Source organism: Trichomycterus rosablanca, chromosome 7, assembly GCF_030014385.1.
Source record: "Trichomycterus rosablanca isolate fTriRos1 chromosome 7, fTriRos1.hap1, whole genome shotgun sequence".
Classification (NCBI taxonomy): Eukaryota; Metazoa; Chordata; class Actinopteri; order Siluriformes; family Trichomycteridae; genus Trichomycterus; species Trichomycterus rosablanca.
In genome coordinates this window covers 40,755,065-40,778,701 of record NC_085994.1, presented here as the reverse complement: position 1 = coordinate 40,778,701, position 23,637 = coordinate 40,755,065, and the positions used below count along the sequence as shown (strand labels likewise).

Below are 23,637 nucleotides of genomic sequence, written 5' to 3'. Positions count from 1 at the left end.
AAAAACATCCAAGAAGAAAAAAAAAAAAAAAGAAAAGAAGAAGGAGGAAAAAAACTTGACTGAACATGCACCAGGAGAGATTTAGTCTGATATAATTCGTATAAAATTTGTGCGTCTGCTGATCCTTCTCCTCACTTCTTTCTCACTTTTAAATCATGGCTCATCTGATAAAGAAGAAGATTTCTAACAGGCTGAGCGACGTGATGAGCTCCGTGTCTCACAGGTCCGAGGCCACAGCGAGTGGAGCTCTGGCGCGTCTGGGCTTCCAGGCGGCCACCGACGACGAGGCGCTCGGATTCGCCCAGTGCGACGATCTGGATTACCACTACAGACAGGGACTGAGGATGGACGTGATGACCACAGAGGAGCAGAATGATGGAAGGGCAGAAGGGGACGTTCGGTACCAGCGGAAGGACGGTGACCCTGCGGGCAGGACGCAGGAGGAGGAACAGGACAAACCCAAAATCACGGCGTGGGAGGCGGGCTGGAACGTTACCAACGCCATTCAGGTTCACTGCAGTCCGTGCGCACGGTTCTCTTAGTGATTTCATTCAAACATTTATTTAGATTTCATTTAAAAGTAAAAGTTTTTAGCATTTATTAAGAATTAATGAGTTAATTTACAGTAGAGTTTAAAATTCAGCTCTGAAAGATGCTCCTACACCGCCTTGGTTCATCTGGAACTAAAATATGAGCTAAAAGTTCAAATGAACACACACAAGTCATAACAAAACATGTACACAATGTCTGTCTGTCTACTTGTCAGTGTGTCTGTTTAGGCCGTGTGTCTGTCTGTTTGTATGTCAGTCTGCCTGTCGGTCTGTTTGTGTGTCAGTCTGTCCGTCTCTCTGTCTGTTAGTCTGTCTGCCTGTCAGTCTGTCGGTCTGTTTGTGTGTCAGTCTGTCCATCTCCGTTTGTTTGTCTGTTTGTTTAGTCTGTCAGTCTGTCAGTTTAGTCTTGTCTCTGTCAGTCTTTAAGTCTGTTAGCCTGTCTGTCTGTCTGTCTCTCCATCTGCCTGTCTGTCAGTCATTCTGTTTGTCAGTCTGTTAGTCTGCCTGTCTGTCTGCCTGTCTGTCTACATACCTGTCTGTCTGTTAGTTTGTCTGCCTGTTTGTCTGTCTGTCAGTCTTTTTGACTGTATGTCAGTCAGTTTGCCTGTCGGTCTGTCTGTCAGTCTGTTTGCCTCTTAGTGTGTCTAGTGCCTGTCTGCCAGTCTGTTAGTCTGTCTGCCTGTTGGATGGTCTGACTTTAAGTCCGCCTTGACCTGTCTGCCTGACTTGCTTGCCTGTCTGTTTGTCTGTTAGTCTGTCTAACTGTCTGCCTGTCGGTCTGTCTGTCAGTCTTAAAGTCTGCCTTGACGTGTCTGCCTGACTTACTTGCCTGTCTGTCTGCCTCTTAGTCTGTCTGTCTACCTGTCGGTCTGTCTGTCTGTCAGTCTTTAAGTCTGTCTGTCTGTTCTGTCATCCTATCTGTCTGTCATTCTGTCTGTCTACATACCTGTCTGCCTGCCTGTCTGTCTGTCAGTTTGTCTGCCTGTTTGTCTGTCAGCCTGTTAGTCTGCCTGTCTGTCTGTTAGTCTGTCGTTCTGTCTGTCTGTCTTTAAGTCTGCCTGACTTGTTTGCCTGCCTGTCTGTCTGATCTTCTGTTAAAGTCAAGCAGCCCAATAAATACACCCTACAAAGGAAAGAGGGAGCGATTCAATATAAATACACATGGTTTTAAAATGGGATGTACAATAAGCTCATGATCAGATGTCCCAATACTTTTGTCCATATAATGTATATATACAGTATATCTTTACTCACTGGTCACTTTATTAAGAGACCTCAGCTGATCTTGTGTAGAACTATTTTTATCCCTGTAGTGTGGTGTTGCTCCTAGTACAGACCTCGTTCCATCACTTACGATTTGGTTCAGAGTCGCTCGGGGCGACGTCGGGCCGAGGTCACGATCCTTCCATCGACTCAGAAACACAACCATGAAATATAATGTGTTTATTTATATTTTTTTAACGTATATAAACCCTGAAATATGAAGCTGACTGAAAGGAGCACCAGAAATAAATATCATGAATTAGTTAAACCTGTTTCAGAAAACTCGGGACGTTTTGTAAAATGCAGTAAAAAAAGAAGAATCTGTGTTTTGTTAAATGTTGGGACGGAGGCGCTGTGTTAGATTACCTTTCCTATTAATACCATTTATTTTTGTTTTTTGGGAACTGAGGATTTGAATTGAGGACTTTTACCTCATACGAGACTTCGGTCAGCAGTTACAGTCGTCTGATTCTCCTCTTCCACTGCTCTGGACTGCAGACAGGCCAGTCAAGCACACGCACTCTGTGTCTATGAAGCCGCACTGGTGTAGCACTTACAGAATGAGCATGAATGAATGTCCCAATTATAAATAATGCATCTGTGTTAGTGGTACCTGGACACCCATGGCATGGGAACTGATGCACCTTTAATACCTAATAACAGTGTATTTACACAGAACCCTGGTCTCAACCCAACTCAACACTTCTGGGATGAATTAAACCTGACTGGATTGTGAGCCACGCCTTCTGTTCTCTTAAACATCAGTGCCTGTCCTAATACTTTTGTCCGTATAGTGTCTATATATATTTACTCACTGGTCAGCTGATTTTCCGTCACTATCATATTTGGTCCTTGGTGCCATCTGAGATGAGCTCGGGCCCAGAAAATAATCTAATCGAATTGATGTACGCCATTTGTCTTAGGATTCAGACTGCGTTTTGTGATGCAGCATTCCGCTGTTATGTGACAACGGTTTTCCGAAGTTTGCTGTATTTATCATGGTCGTCCGAAGGCTCCGAGATCAAGCACATTCAGGAGTGGTTTCCAGCTGACAGACATTGACTGAATCCTTCCACAATACCATGTACAGTAGATGGTGAAACACTTGATTAAATAAAATTAAATAAAGATTTTTGTTTTTATTGCATTTTACACAACGTCCCAACTTTTCTGAAGTTTGCAGTTTACTGGGCAGGGAACATTTAACAAAATTAATTAACAGTCCTTAATGCCAGTTGAGGTTTTATTTACATTTGCGGCATTTAGCAGAGGTGACTTACAACTGAGTTCATATACAATCTAAGCAATTTAGGGTTACGAGCCCAACAGTGGCAGTCTGGCACATGTGGGCCTTAAACCTTCTTCAACCTTCTGATTACTAGTCCGATACCTTAAACATTGAGCTGTGATGCTTTTCTTCGTGATCATGTTATAATATGAAGTCTATTTCCCACCGCAGGGCATGTTTGTTCTGGGCCTTCCCTATGCTGTTCTGCACGGTGGATACCTGGGCCTGTTCCTCATCATCTTCGCCGCGGTGGTTTGCTGCTACACGGGCAAGATCCTCATCATGTGCCTGTACGAGGAAAACGAGGACGGCCAGCGCGTCCGCGTGCGGGACTCCTACGTGGACATCGCCAACGCCTGCTGCGCGCCGCGCTTCCCCGTGCTCGGCGGCCACGTGGTGAACGTGGCGCAGATCATCGAGCTGGTCATGACCTGCATCCTGTACGTGGTGGTCAGCGGGAACCTGATGTACAACAGCTTCCCGGGCCTGCCGCTCTCTCAGAAGGCGTGGTCGGTGATGGCGGCGGCCGCCCTGGTACCGTGCGCCTTCCTGCGCAGCCTGAAAGCCGTGTCCAAGCTCAGCCTGCTGTGCACGCTCGCGCACTTCGTCATCAGCGTCCTGGTGATCGCGTACTGCCTGTCGCGGGCGCACGACTGGGCCTGGGACGACGTCAAGTTCTACATCGACGTCAAGAAGTTCCCCATCTCGATCGGCATCGTGGTGTTCAGCTACACCTCCCAGATCTTCCTGCCGTCCCTCGAGGGGAACATGCAGAGACCGGCCGAGTTCCACTGCATGATGGAGTGGACGCACATCGCCGCGTGCGTCCTCAAGGGTTTGTTCGCCCTCGTGGCCTACCTCACCTGGGCTGACGCCACCAAGGAGGTCATCACGGACAACCTGCCGCCCGGGATACGCGCCTGGGTGAACATCTTCCTAGTGGCCAAAGCCCTGCTCTCCTACCCGCTGCCTTTTTTCGCCGCCGTGGACGTCTTGGAGAAATCCTTCTTCCAGGATGGAAACGGTGCCCCGCTCCCAAGCTGCTACGGCCCGGGCGGTAACCTCAAACCCTGGGGGCTCGGCCTGAGAGTCGGGCTGGTGGTTTTTACCCTCCTGATGGCAATCTTCGTCCCACACTTTGCCCTACTCATGGGTCTCACGGGAAGTCTGACCGGCGCCGGACTTTGCTTCCTGTTGCCCAGCCTGTTCCACCTCAGACTTCTCTGGCGCAAACTTCTCTGGCATGAGGTGCTTTTTGACGTCTTGATTTTTGTTATCGGAGGGATTTGCAGCGTCTCTGGGTTCATTCATTCGATCGAAGGACTTATCGAAGCCTTCGGGTCTGATACCCCAGATTAAAGGAGAAAACACTAGACAATAAACGATCTCCAAAGTGTTGTGTTTGTGTGGCAATGTGCTAATAATAATTTAATAATTTAATACAACCCCAAATCAGAAAAAGTTGGGACAGCATGGAAAAAGCAAATAATAATAAAAAGAACACAGAGTTTCTTACATTTACTTTGACTTTTATTTGATGTCAGACAGGATGAACCTGAGATATTTCATCTTTTATCTGCTCAACTTCATTTCATTTATTAATAAACATCCATTCCTGCATTTCAGGCCTGCAACACATTCCAAAAAATGTTGGGACGGTAAAGCATTTACTGCTATTATTTTGTAATGATGCTGTTCCTTTTCACCACTTAAAAGAGGTTTTGGCACCGAGGAGACCGAGTGATTTAGTGTTTCAGCTTTTAATTTGTCTTGTTCTTCCTGCAAACTCGTCTTAAGATGTGCAGCAGTACGGGGGGTCGTCGTCGTTTCAAAATCCTCCACACGTTCTCTATTGGGGACAGGTCAGGACTGCAGGCAGGTCGGTCCAGCACCCGTACCTTCTTCTTCTGCAGCCACGCCTTTGTAATGTGTGCAGCAGGTGGTTTTGTATCGTCTTGTTGAAAAATGCTGGACGTCCCTGGAAAAGACGACGTCTTGAAGGCAGCACATGTTGCTCTAAGATCTCAATGTACTTTTCTGTATTAATGCTGCATCACAGAAGTGTTAATGACCTTTACCAAGGGCACTGACACGCCCCCATACCATGACAGACCCTGGTACTGACACACAAAAGGTTTGCCAAAGTAAATCCCTCACCCATGTGGTTATATCAGGATCATGGATGTTTATTAACAAATGAAATGAAGTTGAGCAGATAAAAGATGAAATATCTCAGATTCATCCTGTCTGACATCAAATAAAAGTCAATGTCAGGAACTCTGTGTTTTTATAATTTTTTGCATTTTCCATCCTGTACCAACTTTTATCAGCCTTTTTATTACACTTTACATACTGTATACATACTGTAGTGCCACATATAATGTTTGGGACCTTTGCTTGACAGTTTAAAATCAAATCAAACCAATTAGACTTTAATTCATGGCACAAATTATATTACATTATTGGATGAAGATTTTATTACACTGTCAGCAATTTATCACGTTATGAGATATTACATTTGTGTTATTACATTATGTTCAGTTATTACATTATGAGTTTCTACAGCGTGTTTGTTCCCTGCGCTGCAATAATACAAAGTCTGGATCCGTTATTAACATGAAACATACAGAATCGTATATCTGCTCTCTATAGGATGTGTGTATATATGACTGTCCAAGAAATGTGAGCTTGGCATAATACAGGCTAACGCTCCAGGTTCAAACCCAAACCCGGATAAATCATCTTTGCACATCTCGTTCCCACGTCTTACACCTTACTAAGTCATGGCCACATGTTAGGACCTCGTTCTTAAAATCCCAATCTCAAAAGACAAGACGCTTCTGATAATCAGCTGACATGGAGATTTAATGATCAATCAAATCTATTTACAACAGTGACCCATTGTATCACCTTTTAAAGAGATTTAGCCTGTTTAGACCCTGATCCTAAATAATATTTAAGAAATCTGTTCAAATTATTAAAGCAGTAAATAATTGTTTATTACACCAAGCAAAGCAAAGAAAATGTTACTATAAATTATTTAAATTATTGAAATGGAGCTCAGATATTTCCTTATAATAAAAAAATGACATCACATCCTGTTTTAAGGTTAAATGGTTTGTAAAGAAAAACAGAAAGTTGTGTTTAATGCATCACGTTGCCCTGTTGTGTGTTTGTGTAAAGTGTGAAGAATCAAAATGGTAATAAAATATAATAATAATAATAATACATTTTATTTATATAGCGCTTTTCAAGATACTCAAAGACGCTTTACATAAGACAAATAATCAAAACAAATACGTACATACACCATACAAATCATAGTACAAAATCAAAATAGTACATCAACATCAAGAATAATTAAGATAAAAACAAAGAGAGCAGCATAAGACAGTTCATTAAAAATTAGCTAAATTATGAGAGAGAACAACAAATATAGAACAATTTCTTAAAATTAGACAGAAACAGGACAGATTTACATGCAATCAGGAAACTGAAAACTTTACAAGTTTTAGGATCTAGGACTTCACATTTCTGTCGTGATCTAAGTATAAAAACTATTAAAAAGAATAGCAAAAATAAAAGCATTTATTTCGTGTTGTTACAAGTTAAATGCCATATTGAATAGATGAGTTTTGAGAAGTGACTTGAATTTGGACAGGTCAGGACAATCTCGTAGGTGTTTGGGGAGAGCATTCCATAAAGATGGAGCAGCTATGGAAAAGGCCCTGTCACCCCAGGTCCGGTGCTTGGTCCTAGAGGGTATGGACAGTAGGTTAGCCTCAGAAGAGCGAAGGCTACGGGAGGGAATGTGCTGATGGAGCAGGTCGGTGAGGTAGGATGGGGCCTGATTATGGAGAGCTTTGTGAGTGAATAGAAGAATTTTGAATTGAATGCGTTGAGCAACGGGAAGCCAATGAAGTTTTTGTAGAACAGGTGTAATATGATCACGGGAGCGAGTATGAGTAAGGAGGCGAGCAGCTGAATTCTGGATATACTGAAGTTTTTTTAGGATTTTGTTAGATGTACCATAAAGGATGCTATTGCAATAATCAATTCTGGATGTAATAAAAGCATGAATCAAGGTTTCGGCGGCAGAAAAGGAGAGTGATGGACGTAGACGTGCTATGTTTTTTAGATGAAAGAAAGCAGTTTTGGTGATGTGATTTACATGGCGGTCAAAAGAGAGGTTGCTATCAAAAATTACACCAAGATTTCGGATGTTAGAAGACGGAGACAAAGTGTCATTATCAATGGTAATTTGAAAATTTTTTGTGGTTTTTGCCAGGGTTGTAGGACCTACGATGATCATATCTGATTTTTCACAGTTTAATTTGAGGAAATTAGCTTTCATCCACAATTTCATTTCAGTGATGCAATTTGTCAGAGTGGAGTGAAGTTCAGTATTAATGGATTTGGAGGAGATGTAAAGCTGAATATCATCAGCATAGCAGTGGAAATGTAAACCATGCCGACGTATGATGTCACCAAGGGGGAGCATATAAAGAATAAACAAAAGGGGACCTAACACTGAGCCTTGGGGAACGCCTTGGGACAGTGGAGCAATGGCAGAACTACAATTGTTGATATTAACAAACTGTTGTCTGTTTACGAGATATGACCTTAACCACAAAAGGGCAGTACCAGTGATGTTGACAGAGGATTCAAGGCGGGACAGAAGAATGGAGTGATTAATGGTGTCAAAAGCTGCAGTAAGATCAAGGAGGACGAGAATATTAATTTGTCCAGAGTCTGAGGAAAGAAGAAGGTCATTTGTGACTTTGAGGAGGGCTGACTCAGTGCTGTGCTGGGGGCGGAAACCAGACTGAAATGATTCAAATAGATTATTGGAATTTAGGTGATCTTTGAGCTGTGAGGCAACAACACGTTCCAGTATTTTCGACAGAAATGGAAGATTGGAAATGGGCCGAAAGTTACTCATAATGTTAGAGTCAAGTCCAGGTTTTTTAAGTATGGGAGTAACAGCAGCCAATTTGAGTGATTGAGGGACTGAGCCAGAACTAAGAGAGGAATTGATTATCTCTGTGATAAGTGATGAGATAACTGGAAAACAACCCTTAACAAGTTTTGATGGAGCAGGATCCAAAACACAAGTGGAGCTTCGCATCCCTGTTAAGATCTCAGATAGGTCCAAATGAGACACAGGTGAGAACTGAGACAGAGGCTGGGTAATAAATTGAGATGAGATAGGCGGAGAAACAGAGATGACAGGGGAAACTGTCAGAAAATTGTGGATATTCTCAACTTTTGTTTGAAAAAATGAGAGGTAAGAGTTACACTTGTCAACTGTAAAGGAATTGGTAGTATTGTCAACTGGTTTGAGAAGTTTATTTATTGTGGAAAAGAGAGTCTTAGGATTTGTTGATCCAGCATGTATGAGTTCGGAATAGTAAGTGGATCGGGCTGCCGTAAGAGCGTCTTTGTAATGTTGAAGATAATCAGAATAAATCTGATAATGTACTGTTAGACCGGTTTTCTTATAAAGTCTTTCAAGCTGGCGTTTACGGGATTTCATTTGGTGAAGCTCAATTGTGTACCATGGTGCAGAATGACTAAATGAAACAAATTTGGTTCTCAAAGGAGCCAGCTCATCAAGACATGAGGCGAGTATGTCATTATAGTAATTGACAAGGTCAGATGAATTACTAGACAGTACAGGACAGACAGACATCTTTTTAACAAGAGAATCTGAGAAAGCAGAGGGAGAGATATATTGAAGATTCCTGAAGGATATTTTACGTTTAGCTCTAGTGATGGGCCTAGTGACCTCAATGTCCATGATGATTGTCAAATGATCAGAGACAGTAAGGTCATGGCTGGACGGCTGATGAACTAGGACACCAGTAGAGCAGACAAGGTCAAGAGTATGACCTTTTTTATGAGTTGGAAAATGTATATGTTGTGTGAAATTAAAACACTGTAACAATTCCAAAAATTCCCTGGCAAATTTACAGTTGTTGTCATCAATATGGATGTTAAAATCACCCATAAGCAGTACAGAGGATGAGAGGGCACTAAACTGGGTTAAAAAATCTGAAAAGTCAGAGAGAAAGGAAGCGTTTGGCTTTGGCGGACGATAAACTACAGCAGTGACCAGAGGAGTAGGCCCTGACAACTTGAAAGCCAGGTGTTCAAAAGAAAGAGCAGCAGGAAAAGACAAAGTGGTTATTTTAATATCATCCCTATAGACTGCAGCAACACCACCACCTCGCCCTTCCATACGAGGTTCATCAATATACGAGTATCCCATTGGCGTGGTCTGATTTAACATAAAATAATCCAAGGGTTTATGCCAAGTTTCAGTGAGACAGAAAAAGTCTAGTTCACTGTCAGATATAAATTCACTAAGTACAGTACTTTTTGTGTTGAGTGAACGAACATTAAGCAATGCCATTTTCAAGTGGTATTGTTGTGTAGTTGGCTGTGAGGAACGAGGAAGAGAACGGAGATTTGCTAAGTCCACTCCGCGTTTCCCATCCCACTCCGTGGACAGCGTTGTCATGGAGACTACACCGCTACTGGTGTGCAAGGCAGCAGCGCTCTGATGACGTGTTTGCGGAGCGACAGTGCGCACGGCTGACCAGAAGGATGGAATAGCGTTACCGTTTCGAAGATAAACAAGCTTTCTCCGGGAGCCCCTGTGAATATAACGAGGCCGGCGAAGGAGTCCAAGCTGTTTGATGACTGAAATACACGATGGAGTAGTGCAGTTGTTGAACTTCCTCAGCTGGTCAACGGAATAGTTCAACATCGTGCCGATCCCAGGAAAACTCATCCACCGTTCACCACCGGCCGCAGACGCGATGTACAGTAGAAAGAACAAAAAGTATCAAAAGCACAAATAAAAGTATCAAAAGTAACATAAAAGAAATAGATCCACAAGGTGTGTAAAAAGATGAAAACGAAAAACGATAAAAATACAATAAAATACGGTAAAATACGGTAACGGTAGCGGCAGCCAAATGCGCCAGCGTCCACCATCACCATGGCAACTAATAATGTGTTTTTTTTTTTTTTTTTTTTTTTTTTTTTTTTTTTTTTTTTTTTTTTTTTTTTTTATTCATCAGTGCATGACACTGTAAAACTAATTCATTTAAACTCAAAGAGGTACAGAGGTTCATTCTGTGTTTAACACTGCTTTATCCTGGTCAGGGTCCCGGTGGGTCTGATTCGTTGGGCAAAAGGTAAAAGACGTCCCAGGCAGGTTGCCAGTCTATCACAGGATAAACACACCTATGTGTTGTTTCCCTAAAATGATTGTGAAAGCAGAGTTGTCTGGGGATCACAGACTGCTGAGGTCAGTGAGCTGTTCTGGGGGTGAAAACAAATATCAAATCCAGTTTAAAATCCACGGCTGGCGGTATCTCTCAAGCAATGTATACCTGAAACATTAAACACAAAATATACAAACAAACTGTTATATACAAGCAATATACAGATGTGTAAGTCAGCAGCATGTTATATAGTTACAAAAAAAGGAAAGTGCACAGCATGTAGAATGAGTACTACAAAGTGTTACAGAACGCTGGTTTGGGAACGCTGGGAGTCAAAGAGGCCATCTATGTGAAGAGGGAACGACCATCCCTGACCCGGGGAGGGGGCCTGAGAGTACATCTCTCACCATCTTACGCCGTAATAGGAGCTATAACCCAATCATATGTGAAAGACACACATGACCATTGTAATTAATGCTCATTGTGATTTGCATATGGACCTGATCACCGGTTCCATTGTTATGCAACGTATCTCTACAACAAACTTGTGTCCAGATGAACTGATTCAACTTTGTACCTGGATTATTGAGCATGCATCAACAGACTACAAAGTGTTGTTAACTGGCAGCAGATGAATATCAGTCTATCACAGGGCAAACACACTCAGGCCAATTTCAGCACCTCCAGGTAACCTGAATGCACGTCTTAGAACATTCAAACTCCACACAGAAAGGACCCAGATCGCTCCACCTGGGAACTGAACTGAGCTGAATAGTGACTAGCCTTAGTCACTGTAAGTAATGCCCTCCTTTTTAAAGGTCTGATTTTTGGGGTTATGAAGGTGCCCCCCTAGTCCAGTAGTGGTGGGCGGATCGATCCAAATATCGATATTATCGATACCAACGTTGGTAATGGTATCGGATCGATACTAGTGTGATGGGATCGATACTTTAGTTTTACTTTTTCTCCGCTACATTTCTCCCATTTCGTCAGAAAGTATAGACCATGTCTGTACAGACGCTCCTCTCGCATCTTACATTCTCACCTCGCTCCTCCCCTCCGGCTCTGCTGTGTTTTGTTGTGGTACCGTCACGTTATGTTGTTAAAATCCTAACGGACATCAGTGCGTTGGTAGGCATTGGAAGATTTTAAGTTTTTGAATACATTGCTTTGCAGATACAAAAATTTTATGGAAATAACAGTGTAAACTATATGTACGTAAAGTACCGACGCACCCTACGCACTTTGCGCAACCGAATCGGAGCGTGCGTTAGTGAGGCTCTTATTCCGTGTCTTGGTGAATGAGAGCTTTTTTCTTTTGACTTTTTGCTTATAAATGTAAACAGAATAGCATCGATAGCATCGAAGGACACATATGTTCGGTCACTATTAAAAATAGTTAGCCGCTTGGTGGTGATACGCCCTGATGGTAACGTTGTGAGAAAGTAAAGCACCAGAAACAAGAAATCGGAACCGCTTTAAAGAACTGAATTTATTTACAACCCTACTGAGAGCAGCTACTTACAGAAAATGTATGTATTACAATAATACACTTAAATGGCATAAATGTAATTAAATTTAGCAATTTGATGATGCATCTACCTTCATTTTTAAAAAGTATCGGTATCGATATCGGCGATACTGGCCCTGTATTTACTTGGTATCGCATCCATACCAAAATTTGCAGTATCGCACACCACTACTGAATAGTGACTAGCCTGACTCACTGTAAGTAATGCCCTCCTTTTTAAAGGTCTGATGCCCTCCTGTTTGGGGTTATGAAGGTGCCCCCCTAGTCCAGAGAGAAGAGGAACGGGTGGGTCCCCGCATGGCCGGGAGGGGCGGGGCTCTACGAGAACACGTGGTCAGAGGTGAACGCTGATTGGTGCGCACTGCGTCGTCTTTGTAGCGAGCAGAGTGGAGTCAGATCACGCAATTGTGTCTTCCCTCTTCCCCGAATCCTTTCTAAATTCCCTCCCGAACCTTTCCCCTTCTACCCTCTAAACCCTACCCCTCCCCTGAACTCATCGCCGGGGTCGGAACAGGTAAGGGGACGCGCATTCGTGCTCATTTTCATACACAGATATGGATTCACATGCACATACATTAGCATTACGGTAAGGATCGGAGCAAGTGCGTATGCGTTACTAGGCCGCAGCTCTTTTCCGCCGCGTCGAGCTGGCTAGCTTTAATAATATTGTTTATTTTTATTTATTAGATAAATATTTCCCTACGTTAATAGTATTTTAAATCTCTATAGTAGATTATTTATCAGAATCTAGTTTTTTTATACGGGTCATTTCGAAACCAGCGGAGTCGTTAGCTTGATGTGGCTAAGCTAGGTCGCGCGCATGCTAACAAGCTAATGCTAACGAGCCGAGTTGGCCGCTCTTCTACATTTCGCATCAGAACGAAATCGCAGTGTGTGCGCGTGTGTGTAAAAAAAAAAAAAAACAACACTATACACATACACGCCTTTTTACAATAAGCTTCGCGATAATAATGATTTATATTTAAAATGCGAAATTAAACGCGACATATTTTTGTTTACTAGCTGTGAGGCTTCATTGTGACGTATCAGGACCGTTTAGCATCGCGCGAAATGGCCGCGCTGAGGGGGGGAGGGGGGTGTTTTGGCCTGGTCGAATTTTTCATCCCTAAAGGAACAGGATACACAGCGACCCTGATCAATACGATGTGTTTATTTGACTGGAATGAATGGTGTCTGAGTAGTTTGTTTGGCTAGTGGTGTGTTTTATCATTCAGGTTGCTTTTTACCGATTAGTTTATATAACAGCACAACGTAACATAAGAGAAAATGGAAAAGAATACTAATAATAAAATAAAAAATAAGCGATACGAATCATTATACAGTACTAGGGTCATTACCTTTATATTTTTAGTGTTTTAGTGTATTAATATAGGGTGAAAACGGCATAAAAATACCTTAAAATCAGATGTTAATCATAACAAAAACAGCCAATGTTGATATTTTGATAATATTATATTATTTTAACATGCGGGTGATGATATACATCTCATCTGAGTTAATGTGTCACTTTTAAATATCTAAAATAGAATACATGTAATATTAGGATCTATTTTTCTGCTAATAAAACTGAACAAAATGTGTGGTCCCAAAATAGATGAGGCGCCGGGCACACAGCGACCCTGACCAAGACCATGTGATTAATTATTATGAATGAATGGTATCAGAGTAGTTTGTTTGGTTAGTGGTGTATTTTATCATTCAGGTTGCTTTTTATCGATTAGTTTATAAGAGAAAATGGAAAATAATACGACTCAAAAATAAGCGATACGAATCATTATACAGTACTAGGGTCCTTACCTTTATATTTTTAGTGTTTTAGTTTAATAATATAGGGTGTAAACTGCATAAAAAGACCTTAAATCAGATGTTAATCGTAACAGAAACAGCTAATGTAATATTTTGATAATATTATATTATTTTAACATGCGGGTGGTGATATACATCTCATCTGAGTTTAAATATCTCAAATAGAAGAAATTTAATATAGAGTCTAATAAAATTAAGTCAATCCAAAATAGATGAGGTGCCGGGCACACAGCAACCCTGACCAAGACGATAGCGATTAATAATCATGAATGAATGGTATCAGAGTAGTTTGTTTGGTTAGTGGTGTATTTTATTATTCAGGTTGATTTTTATCAATTAGTTTACATAACAGCACAAAGTACCACAGTTATTAACACCAAATATAGAGTGTTTTTAAAATTAGGGAAGGAAAATCATACAAATAATTAAGTATTCGGGTATAATATAATATCCAGCCAGTTGTGCAGCTCTTGTACCTGGTTGGATTTCACCTAGGAATGCATGGATACCATTTTTTTCCCAACCGAGTACAAGTACATGTATTTTTGTACTTGCCGATACCTATTTAGAATACCGTTTAGTTTTTTTTTTTTAAACAAAAACACACGTGAGAAGTGACGAGAAGTTTAATGATACCACGTCCAAAAATGCACGTCAACAAGTAGCGAGAGATGAAAGTGTTTGTGCGCTGACGTGATGAAATCAAGGAGGAAAAATAAATGAATCTGAGTGGATTTGGCAACACGAGCAGCACGGATCGTTCTGTAGTGAGTTGGAGGTTAATAAATATTTTTGCAATGTCGGTGTTTTGTTGTTATGTTTTGTAGAGAACGATCAGGTCAGAAATACTGTAAAACGTGTGTGTGTGTGTGCTGATGTATTCTGATATAAACTATATTATCCCCCCGTCCCACCTGTTTACACTCCTCTCCTGCGTTTCCCCTCGCGCCGTATCCTGCGTTCTCGTTGGCTGTTCGACATGTCACTCATTCCCAGTCGCACATCTCACATCAGATATCTGATGCGCTAGAAAACCCGAGCGCTCGGCGAGCCGGTCGGATCGAGTTGTCGGATAGTTCACGCTTAGCGATCGAGAGCCGAGTTTCGATCGCCGAGCGAACGCCGAGTCGCTCCCGAGCCGGAAAATCTAGCGCCGACCGGCCGCCGAGCGAAAATCAGGGCAGAAATCGTGTAGTGTGAACCGGGCGTAACACAGCGACGTGCACTAGGCTCACGGTATCGATGTTTAGTATCGGAGCCTCGTTTGCGAGTACGAGTTAATGAGCGCCAGTATCGGTACTCATGCATCTCTAGTTTCACCTATACTGCTGCTGACCGCTGTATATCTATCCGTCCTCTCTGCGTTATAATTGTAATTCGTAAGGCCGTGTAAACATCAGGTCTGATGATTCATGTGTTCGTGTGTGTGTGTGTGTGTGCACGTTATAGGTTTAACTTGGGTGACCAAAGACTATTTCGTGGAAGCAGGTATCTCCCCGAAGCGCAGGGATGGACTCCAGTGTGATTGAAGGTGGACTTAATGTCACTCTCACCATCAGGCTGCTCATGCACGGCAAAGAGGTCGGCAGCATCATCGGGAAGGTCAGTAATCGAGTTTTTTTTATAGTTTTTTGGTTAAGATCAAAACTGGGTTTCGTAGAGGGACTCGGGTAGAGCGGCCTGACCATGGTCAGTCTTGAGTTTGATGCTCACATTAAGATACACGCTCAGTTTACAGTTAAGTAGTATGTGTGTTAAATTACATTTATCCTGTGAATTGTAAACCTCCCGGATTCCCCTACAGTCAAGCATTTAATAAAGCGCTCTCACTACACAGTCGTCCTACGCTCCTGAGAAGAGGGCGTGTCTAAATTCTTAGCTCCCTCAAAATGCTCCTACTGAGACGCCTTAATTCTGAATGACGAGGGTCCTCGGCGCTGAGGGCGATCCCAGCATTCAGTGCGGCACGACTTTTCTCACTAAATACGACGAACGTGGCGGACGAATGAATGCGGAGCAACCAACGGAGTTCTTGTGAAATGTAAATAAGTTCTCGCTGACGTTTAATCTGTATGACGGTGTAATTATACAAGTAGTAGATCCAGGCTGGTCAGGGGCAGTTTAAGCGTTTTCGGTACACAGAGGGAGACCTTAGCTGCCTTATGAGTTCAGGATTACTAGAATCCTGTCTACTGAGGCAGCTGATCAGGGAGGCAGCAGGGAGCAAGAACAGACCCCATGAAAGACGCCAACCACACCTAGAGCCATCGATAAACGATGCCTACACCCAAACGTGAGCTGAAACGCAGATCAAATCCCTATTAATCACAGAACTAAGATGGAACATGGGTGGTCTGGGTGTTAACCCTCGTTAACTAGCTAACTAACCCTGTGATGCTTTAGTCTTGCTCATGGCACTGAATACAGCTCTGTTTTCCTCTCACAGAAAGGTGAATCCGTGAAGAAGATGCGTGAGGAGGTGAGCACGTTCTCATTATTGCTGTATGTCTGTGGTGCTTTAATGTTTTACACTAATAAAAGAAAATTAAAACGGGTGCCCAGGTGGCGCAGCGGGGTATTCAGGTGCACACCAGCACCGAGATTCTGCTGGGCGCCATCTGGCGGGTACTAGTTGGCCACCGGTGGGGGCCGGACTATGTGTGGGTGGGTTTCATACGCTGTGTAAGGACCCTGATTGGCGGAAGAGACGCCTGTGCAGAATGTGCACGTGTCGGAAGAGGCGTGGGCAGCGGCGTGCTCTCCTCGGATGCAATAACTGGAATACTTTGCTCCCGCCTCCTCTGCAGAGTGGAGCTCGAATCAACATCTCGGAAGGGAACTGCCCAGAGCGCATCATCACCCTGGCAGGACCCACCACGGCCATCTTCAAAGCCTTTTCCATGATCATCGAAAAACTCGAAGAGGTACACACGGTTACTCGTTTTATAAATCCGTTTGATACTCTTCCTGCAGCGTCTGAGCTCACGTTTTTGGTGCCTTTCAGGATATCAGCAGCTCCATGTCCAACATCACGGCCGCCTCGAAGCCTCCGGTCACGCTGCGCATCGTGGTGCCGGCCAGCCAGTGCGGCTCTCTGATCGGCAAGGGTGGCTGCAAGATCAAAGAGATCAGAGAGGTAAGCTGTGCTCCGTTGGGTGTCTGACCGCGGGTGATGATATTGTGATGGGTTTGTGATCCTCTTTCTGTCTTTCCCAAGTCTACTGGAGCTCAGGTACAGGTGGCTGGTGACATGCTGCCTAACTCGACTGAAAGAGCCATAACTATTGCTGGGACGCCTCTCTCCATCATCGAGTGCGTCAAGCAGATCTGTGTGGTCATGCTGGAGGTGAGCGAGCTCAGACCAGCTCCCCAATCTGGTCATATCTAATTACCTGTTGGTATTTCACGTCTACTGCTGGGGTTGTAGTTCACTCCACACATCGATCCATCTTCTGTTGCATTGTGCAGTACCATCGAGCAGCCAGTAGGGGTCATAATTGCAGCACTCATGACTAATCCAGGCAGCTCCCCTCCCTCAGCGGGGACACTTATTGTCCACATAGGGTCCCTCGTTTAGGGACATCTGCTCATGCACGGCTCATAAATTACCCGTCGTACCATTAACTGTGTTTTACCGGTTCCTCTCTGTGTTTGTGCCTGTAGTCTCCACCCAAAGGCGTCACCATCCCGTATCGACCCAAACCCTCAGGTTCGCCTGTGATCTTCGCTGGAGGACAGGTGAGCCTCGCTGCTTTGGTTTTTGTTCATGCTGTAGACGTGGTGCTGAAGCTGACCGCCTGTGTGGTGTGGTGTTGTGTGTTTTCAGGCATATGCGGTGCAGGGACAGCATGCCATTCCCCAGCCTGATGTACGACACGTATATTTTATATACATTTTCTTTTTTGCATAGCTAGGTGTTTAGAACGTTGTTTTACTGTCTGTTTTTCTTCTCTCCAGCTGACTAAACTACACCAGTTGGCCATGCAGCAGAGTCCGTTTCCCTTGGCCCCGACCAGCCAGGGCTTCACTGGTGAGTGTCGCTGGAAATAAACCGATCAATAAATAAATAAATAAATGAGCGGGTTTGTTTTGAGCGTATGTCAGCAGTAACAGTGGCTCTGTTGATCTCTGCAGCTGGATTGGACGCCACCACACAGACCGGCTCTCATGAACTGACCATTCCAAACGACGTGAGTGTACCGGTCAACTTCCTGAAAGCAGTTTTTTTTTTCTTTTAAATGTATAATCTGTGGCTAACCTGCAGAATAAAACGTACACGTAGCGTAGAACTGTCGCCAAAGTGTGTGTGAGAGAGACTGTGTGAGTGTGATCTAGTGTGTGTGTGAGAGACTGAAAGTGTGTGTGAGAGAGTTTGTGTGTGTGTGTGAATGAGAGTGAGAGTGTGTGTGTGAGAGTGTGTGTGTGAGAGTGTGTGAGAGTGTGTGTGTGAGAGTGTGAGTGTGTGAGAGTGTGTGTGAGAGAGTGTGTGTGTGTGACAGTGACAGAGACACAGTGTGAGGGAGTGTGTGTGTGTGAGACTGTGAAAGTGTGTGTGTGAGAGAGAGAACGTGTGTGTGTGTGAGAGAGAGCGAGTGTGTGTGAGAGAGCGAGTGTGTGTGTGAGAGAGCGAGTGTGTGTGTGAGAGCGAGTGTGTGTGTGAGAGAGCGAGTGTGTGTGTGAGAGAGTGTGTGTGAGAGTGTGTGAGAGACTGTGAAAGTGTGTGTGTGTGAGAGAGAACGAGTGTGTGTGTGTGTGAGAGAGAGCGAGTGTGTGTGTGAGAGAGCGAGTGTGTGTGTGAGAGAGCGAGTGTGTGTGAGAGACTGTGAAAGTGTGTGTGTGTGTGAGAGAGAACGAGTGTGTGTGTGAGAGAGCGAGTGTGTGTGTGTGAGAGAGCGAGTGTGTGTGTGAGAGAGCGAGTGTGAGAGACTGTGTGTGTGTGAGAGAGTGAGTTTGTGTGTGTGAGAGAGAGAGCGAGTGTGTGTGTGTGAGAGAGCGAGTGTGTGTGTGAGAGAGAGCGAGTGTGTGTGTGTGAGAGAGCGAGTGTGAGAGACTGTGTGTGTGTGAGAGAGTGAGTTTGTGTGTGTGAGAGAGCGAGTGTGTGTGTGAGAGAGAGCGAGTGTGTGAGAGAGAGCCAGTGTGTGTGAGAGACATGATCACCCTCTGTCCCTCACCTGGTGGCAGGTGTGTGTGTGTGTAGAGTGCTGCCAGTGTGCAGCTCTCTCTGTGCTCCCCCGGTAGGTGGGGCAGTTATTTGGGGAGGGAGGTAAAGTCGGGGTAAAGGTCCTTGTGTCGAGTGGTTCGGTGGGTAGCACTCGTGCCTCACAGCATGAAGGTCCTGGGTTTGATCCCCTGGTCCTTTCTGTGTGGAGTTTGCATGTTCTCCCCCCGTCTGTGTGGGTTTCCCTTCGGGAGCTCCGGTTTCCTCCAACAGTCCAAAGACGTGCAATTGGAGATACTAAAAACGTGAACTGATGAACCTTGTGTAAGCAGTAACTATCCGTCCCGTCATGAGTGTAACCGAAGTGTAAAACATGACGTTAAAACTCTATTAATAATAATAATAATAAATAAGTACCGTGTTTTGTTACCGTCCTCGTTTGTAGTTGATCGGCTGCATCATCGGCCGTCAGGGTGCCAAGATAAACGAGATCCGGCAGATGTCTGGAGCTCAGATCAAGATCGCCAATCCTGTCGAGGGCTCCAACGACCGCCAAGTCACCATCACTGGCTCCCCGGCCAGCATCAGCCTGGCGGAATACCTCATCAATGCCAGGTAACGGGCACACGCTCACTATTGCTTTATTAATGCTGCTTAAATCATAATATATTTAAATATATTCATTTATTATTTAATTTGGCTGATCTGAACATGGGTCACCATGAATGCAAATTAAAAGTCCGTCTGTAAACCAGTATCATGTGATACCGCTGTGCCATCGTGGCCTTGTGATGGTTGGCCACACTTGGCTGCCTTTACTGCCATCATCACATGCCCATCACGTGCGTAACTCGTGGTGTTTAACGTTGACCAGTAGCTTCATTTCTGTTCTGGTCGTCTCGTACACTTACTCGGTGGTGATCATCTTCCTCCGTGAGATCCGGATTTGTGACGCACACGAGTCCAGGAGTTGCTGACCAGACCAAGGGGGGGATTTATTAATCATATTGGGGCTGGTTATCAGTAGCTGGTAGTGGACTGGAGACTGAACGATGAAGACTGAACTTCCATTATGAAGTTTTGACCAATCCCTAGCCAGTCATGGATCATAAATCTGCTAAATGTAACGATTTATCAGATTTATTTAATGTGTTTTATGTTAGTGTTTAGGGATGTAACGATACACTCTTCCCACGATGCGATGTGATGCACGATACGATATTTTTTAACTGAAATTAAAGACAAATGATGACAAAGTTTCCGTTTATTATTTCTCTTAAAAAAGAAAGTAAAATCCTATATTTGTGCTCATCTTTTATTTATGTAAATAATGAACGTCCTTTTATTTCTGAGGTAGGTACAAACCATGCAAAACAATTTTGAATTAAGCCCAATTTGGCTGGGAAAACCCCGAATCTGGCAACCAGGCGTATAGCGCCAGTGACGCCAACCAGGCGAGGTGTATAGCGCCAGCGCCCTCTGCTGTTTAAAGTAAATATCGGTTCATTTCACATGTCGAATCGATTTGAATCGTTACATCCCTCTTCGTGTTGAATTGTGTGTTAAGTACGTCGATTGGTGTTGATTCTTACATGCACTTTATGATGGTTGCCGCTTAAGTTCGTTTGTCTCTCTCTTGCAGACTCTCGTCCGAGGCGACAGGACTGGCCGCGAACTGATTTCACGCCACCATGTCCCCCCCACCCCACCCCACACACACACACACATACACACTCGTACGTACACACACACACACACACACACACACACACACACACGCTTGCGCTCTCACTTTCTGAGCTAAAAAAAACAAAAACACCTTAAAAAAAAAAGCAACCAAGTTATTTTGGACCCGCTTCTGTCCTCTCTCCCCACGCAGGCTGTGCTTCATAAATAAATGCTTCATGAATATATTTTCTGGAAGTAAATATGCATAGGTATTTTATTTATTTATTTCACGGACACGTGTTTTTAAACTCCCTTCCTGCGTCCTAGTTTTTAACGTTTTTTTTTTGTTGGTTTTCTCGGTGTATCCTGTTGTACGCAGATCGCAGATTATGGTTAAAAGTCATGTTTTTTTTTTCTCTGTAAGGGGGGTCTGACGCAAACCGCGACTAACGATAGATAAATTGACGGCTTTTTGAGTGTATAGAAACTGCATAGAAATTTTGTCTATTTATTTTGTAATTTATATTTAGAAACCTGCAGATGTTCGGGGTCCGGATGCTCTCGTGCACACGAGCTCCGTCACATGTTCGCCGTTTTTCTTATACATTTTTTTTTCGTTACATCTGATGCGCGAGGCGTTTCGGTGGATTTCAGGCTGCGGCGGATCCGTCGATCGATGGTCAATCGATCGTCCGATGTTTTGTCATTCCTGTACGTTCAGTGCTCGTTCTCTCCAGAAGCTAAAGGCCGTTTCGATGAATTGACGATTGATTATTACTGATTACAATAATAATAATGAGTTGATGACGTTTCTTTTAAACAGAGAGAATTTTTTTTTTTTTTAGAAACATATCGGGGTGGGGAGCCGGCACAAAGGATTCCAAACTGACCTGTTGTTGTTTATATGGTGCAACTGATCGAACTAGAAGGAATTATTCTAGAAGTAACACTAGTTTCCTCTTTTTCTCAATTTTGCTTGGTTACTATTTTTATTTTGTAAAGGGAAAAAAAAACCTTTTTGTGCACGTTTTCAAAATATTCTAGATTTGAAGTGCGACAGGAATGAAGAATTATAAATGCAAATTAAAAACGATGTGAAATGCTAAAACTACTTTCTGCTCTCTGTGTGGTTCTTTATGGTCTTTTTAAATAAAGTACTAAATAAAGTATATATTTTTTTATACTTACTCAATTACAGCGATGAGGCACCTTCCTCATATTGTATTGGCCCCCATTTTGCTGCCGAAACAGCCCTGACCCATTGAGACATGGACTCCACCAGACCCCTGAAGGTGTGCTGTGGTATCTGGCACCAAGATGTCAGCAGCAGATCCTTTAACTCCTGTAAGTTGCGAGGTGGAGCCTCCATGTAACGGACTTATTTGTCCAGCACATTTGGAGGCCGAGTCAACACCTCAAACTGGTTGTTGTGCGTCTCCATGAGAGGGTGAACATGGTCTGTAACGATGCTTAGGTAGGAGCTACGTGTAAAAGTAACGTCCACGTGGACGGCAGGACCCGAGGTTTCCCAGCAGAACGTCGCCCAAAGCATCAAACCGCCTCCGCCGGCTCGCCTTCTTCCCATAGTGCATCCTGGTGCCGTGTGTTCCCCAGGTAAGCGACGCACACGCACCTGGCCGTGATTCATCAGACCAGGCCGCCTTCTTCCATTACTCCGTGGTCCAGTTCCGATGCTCACGTGCCCATCGTTGGCGCTGGCATTGGCACCCTGACTGGTCTGCAGCTCCATACATAAACGAACTGTGATGCTCTGGGTATTCTGACACCTTTCTATCAGAACCAGCATGAACAGTTTGAGCTACAGGAGCTCGTCCGTTAGATCGGACCACACGTGCATCAGTGAGCCTCGGCCGCCCGTGACCCTGTCGCCGGTTTACCACTGTTCCTTCCTTGGACCGCTTTTGATAGATACTGACCACTGCAGACCGGGGCAGACCGGGACACACCCCACAAGAGCTGCAGTTTTGGAGATGCTCTGAACCCGTTCGAGTCAAACTGGCTCAGATCCTCACGCTCGCTCATTTTTCCTGCGTCTAACATCAACTTTGAGGATAAAATGTTCACTCGCTGCCTAATATACCCCCCCCCCCCCCCCCCCCCCACACACACACACACACACACACTAACAGGTGATGAAGAGATGATCGATGTAATTCACTTCACCTGTCAGTGGTCATAATGTTATGAATGAACGTGTGTAAATAAAGACAGAAGCACAAACACGGTGTCGTCTAGTACAGATTTTTATTTTGAATCACCATTATAATTTCTTTAAATATATTTTGTATAGTAGTTACATCCATACACAGTCTGACAGAGGGCGCGGCCCCGAGTCCTTTCATCTCCCGCCTAATGATCCCCACAGTCACGCTCCCAAACCCTCCCCATGTATAAAAGAGCTCGGCGTCCTCCGACAGACTCTGTACGTCAATGCAAAGCAGCACTAAAACCGAAAATATTTACATACAGAGAGAGAGAGAGGAATCTATACGTATAAAGATCAACGTACCGCTGCCACTCGGCCTGTTCGGGGCCAGGCCGCTTTCAAACCATTCGCAAACCAGTTTGGACGGGCTGGGAGTCTAACGTCCTGTTACATTTCCAGTGTGGGAGGTTTATGTGTATTAACAGTGTAAATATTAACATTTCCACTCCATTAAGACGTGCATGTTTACAGTATTTACTGTGTAACGGGTCGTGACCCAAAAATGGGTCGCAGAGGAAAATACTTATGAAATAAAGTAAATTTAACATGAACATAAAATAAACTTGTACATGTACACCCCCCTGTGGAGGCTTTACATTACATCTTGTAAACCACAGTGGGACCAGATTGCCACTATTTTTTATTAATTAAGCATTTTCTCCCAATTTAGCGTCTTCCGCTGCTGGTGGATCCCTGATTGCAGTCGAGGCGGGTATATCACTGCTCACGCCTCCGACAACCTGCACAGAACCCTTTTCCACCCACGCATTCTGCACAGGCGCCTCTCTATCTGCCAATCAGGGTCCTTACACAGCGTTTAGTACGGTCATCCCGCCCTAGCAGAGACGTGTCTGCAGCAGGGACTGCCAATCATGCCCGCTAGATGGCG

At 44.0% G+C, this 23,637-nt stretch overlaps 2 protein-coding genes across 2 annotated transcripts; both read left to right on the top strand.

The window, feature by feature from the left end:
- The first annotated feature begins 155 nt into the window (after positions 1-155).
- LOC134318525 (vesicular inhibitory amino acid transporter-like) lies at positions 156-4,468 on the top strand. The gene is made up of 2 exons (XM_062999513.1): positions 156-509; positions 3,274-4,468. Exons 1-2 carry the CDS (start codon positions 156-158, stop codon positions 4,459-4,461), a joined length of 1,542 nt encoding a protein of 513 aa, XP_062855583.1. The 3' UTR covers positions 4,462-4,468.
- A 7,763-nt stretch (positions 4,469-12,231) lies between these two features.
- On the top strand, positions 12,232-21,632 carry pcbp2 (poly(rC) binding protein 2). Its single transcript, XM_062999565.1, has 12 exons — positions 12,232-12,382; positions 15,145-15,297; positions 16,142-16,174; positions 16,503-16,619; positions 16,700-16,831; positions 16,913-17,041; positions 17,359-17,433; positions 17,522-17,563; positions 17,653-17,725; positions 17,830-17,885; positions 19,299-19,468; positions 20,496-21,632. The coding sequence occupies exons 2-12, from the start codon at positions 15,205-15,207 to the stop codon at positions 20,530-20,532; spliced, it is 957 nt and encodes a 318-aa protein (XP_062855635.1). The 5' UTR covers positions 12,232-12,382; positions 15,145-15,204; the 3' UTR covers positions 20,533-21,632.
- Positions 21,633-23,637: the final 2,005 nt, after the last annotated feature.